Source organism: Glossina fuscipes, unplaced genomic scaffold (assembly GCF_014805625.2).
Source record: "Glossina fuscipes isolate IAEA_lab_2018 unplaced genomic scaffold, Yale_Gfus_2 105900, whole genome shotgun sequence".
NCBI lineage: Eukaryota > Metazoa > Arthropoda > Insecta > Diptera > Glossinidae > Glossina > Glossina fuscipes.
In genome coordinates, this window is record NW_024005599.1 from 1 (window position 1) to 1775 (window position 1775).

At 36.3% G+C, this 1775-nt stretch overlaps 1 protein-coding gene across 1 annotated transcript; it reads left to right on the forward strand.

Moving 5' to 3' along the window:
* Nucleotides 1-1133: 1133 nt before the first annotated feature.
* Nucleotides 1134-1762, forward strand: LOC119644276 (metabotropic glutamate receptor-like; the record flags this gene model as incomplete). The annotated part of the gene is made up of 3 exons (XM_038043813.1): nt 1134-1296; nt 1400-1613; nt 1706-1762. Coding segments are annotated over 3 exons (434 nt in total), but the record flags the coding sequence as incomplete, so codon positions are not given.
* Nucleotides 1763-1775: the final 13 nt, after the last annotated feature.

The window sequence follows — 1775 nt, forward strand, 5'->3', positions numbered from 1 at the left end:
ACACCAGAGGAAAAATATGAACAAAACAACGCTTGTCCCGAGCAACTCATTTCATGAGCGAACTCTTAACGAAACGCCTGTCTTAAGCCAAATGATATGTCAAAGGGTTGGTCAAGTTGTTGACCGATGTGTCAATCGATTATGAGGAGCACGGCTTCGCATGCGTTGAGTCGCTAGATAATCTGCTAATTGTTGACTTGGGTCAATTACATATCGCCTTAATATTAGAAATTTACTTTCTGATTTTCAGCTGCCTAATCAGCTGCCGCCAGAGGTCAAGTTAAAGTATCAAATTTTGCTTCAAAAAGGTTTGGGTAAACAGAACTAATTTATAGCAGATATCGGTTAAGAACTTTTCACAATTACCACTACAAAGATCTCGCTGTTACGACTTCAATAACATAAGTGTTTTACGACACTAATCCATTCGCAAGTGAACCGAAGCGAACATTTTCTCGCCCTAAGGTAGAAGTTTTGCCGAATTTCCATTCGTCACCGAACTATCAAATATATTCTGGATAGTGTGTACTAAGCATAAAGCAGAAGCCAGGCATGCCAACAGCCATATTCTGCCCTTGCGACATACAATCTGCTTGGTACCCGATTTTGAGATATAACCACTACAAACTCCCTAATATCTATTGAGTTATAAAAGAAGGGAAAACGAAAATCACCTCTAAAAGTAGATCTTGTGACGTTTCTGTGATGCTGCTTAGCATATGACTGTAAGTTGTCTTACTAGTTTTAAGCAGGATCGTGTGCCCGCTCGTATGTCAGCATGGCAATAAGAAACCACTGCATAAAGTTAACATTTACCTCTTAATCCTTAGGGTTGACAGAATGTAAGAATATATATAATAGATGTGTCCGATAATGTCCTTAAAACAGTTATTGATCTGATAAGTGTGGAAGTACGACGGAACGAGGTTACAAAAGATTGCCGTGAAAAAATATATAGGGAAAGATACTGAGAATGAGAAGCAAATCGGCAAAGTTAAGAAATCCCGTTAGCTCGTAAGCATAGGCAATGATAAAGAGGATTAAAAGAAAATCTCAGTCATATTGTAAAACTTTAACACTTACACACTTTCCATGTGCATTGTAGTTACTGTTGTAAATATTTATTCTTTTAGGTTCGGCGTTGGTTTCTGCTTTACGGTAGTTTATGCCGCCCTTTTAACCAAAACCAATCGTATAGCTCGCATATTTAAAGCAGGCAAACAATCAGCTAAAAGACCGTCATTTATAAGCCCTAAGTCGCAACTGGTCATCTGTTCTGGCTTAATATTTATACAGGTAATGGAATTTAGTTAAATGTTTACAAAAAAAAACAAAAAAATACAAAAATAAATCAAAAAAGAAAACAAAAGAACAAAAACAATCATTGATTATTGAATAGATTCTAATCAACGGAGTATGGATGGTTATAGCACCTTCGCATGCCATGTACCATCATCCCACGCGGGAAGATAATCTTTTGGTTTGCGATTCTTATATAGATGCTTCATACATGATAGCATTTTTTTATCCCATTGTTTTGATTGTTATCTGTACGGTATATGCTGTGTTAACGCGCAAAATACCGGAAGCTTTCAATGAATCGAAGCATATAGGTAAGCAAATAATTGGCAATGCAATTGGCCAACAACAAAAACTGTTGGGAAACATAAAAAAAAAAAAAAAAAAAACAACATTTTCTTTAAAGGTTTTACTATGTATACTACTTGCGTAATATGGTTGGCATTCGTCCCTTTATACTTTGGTACTGCAAACCA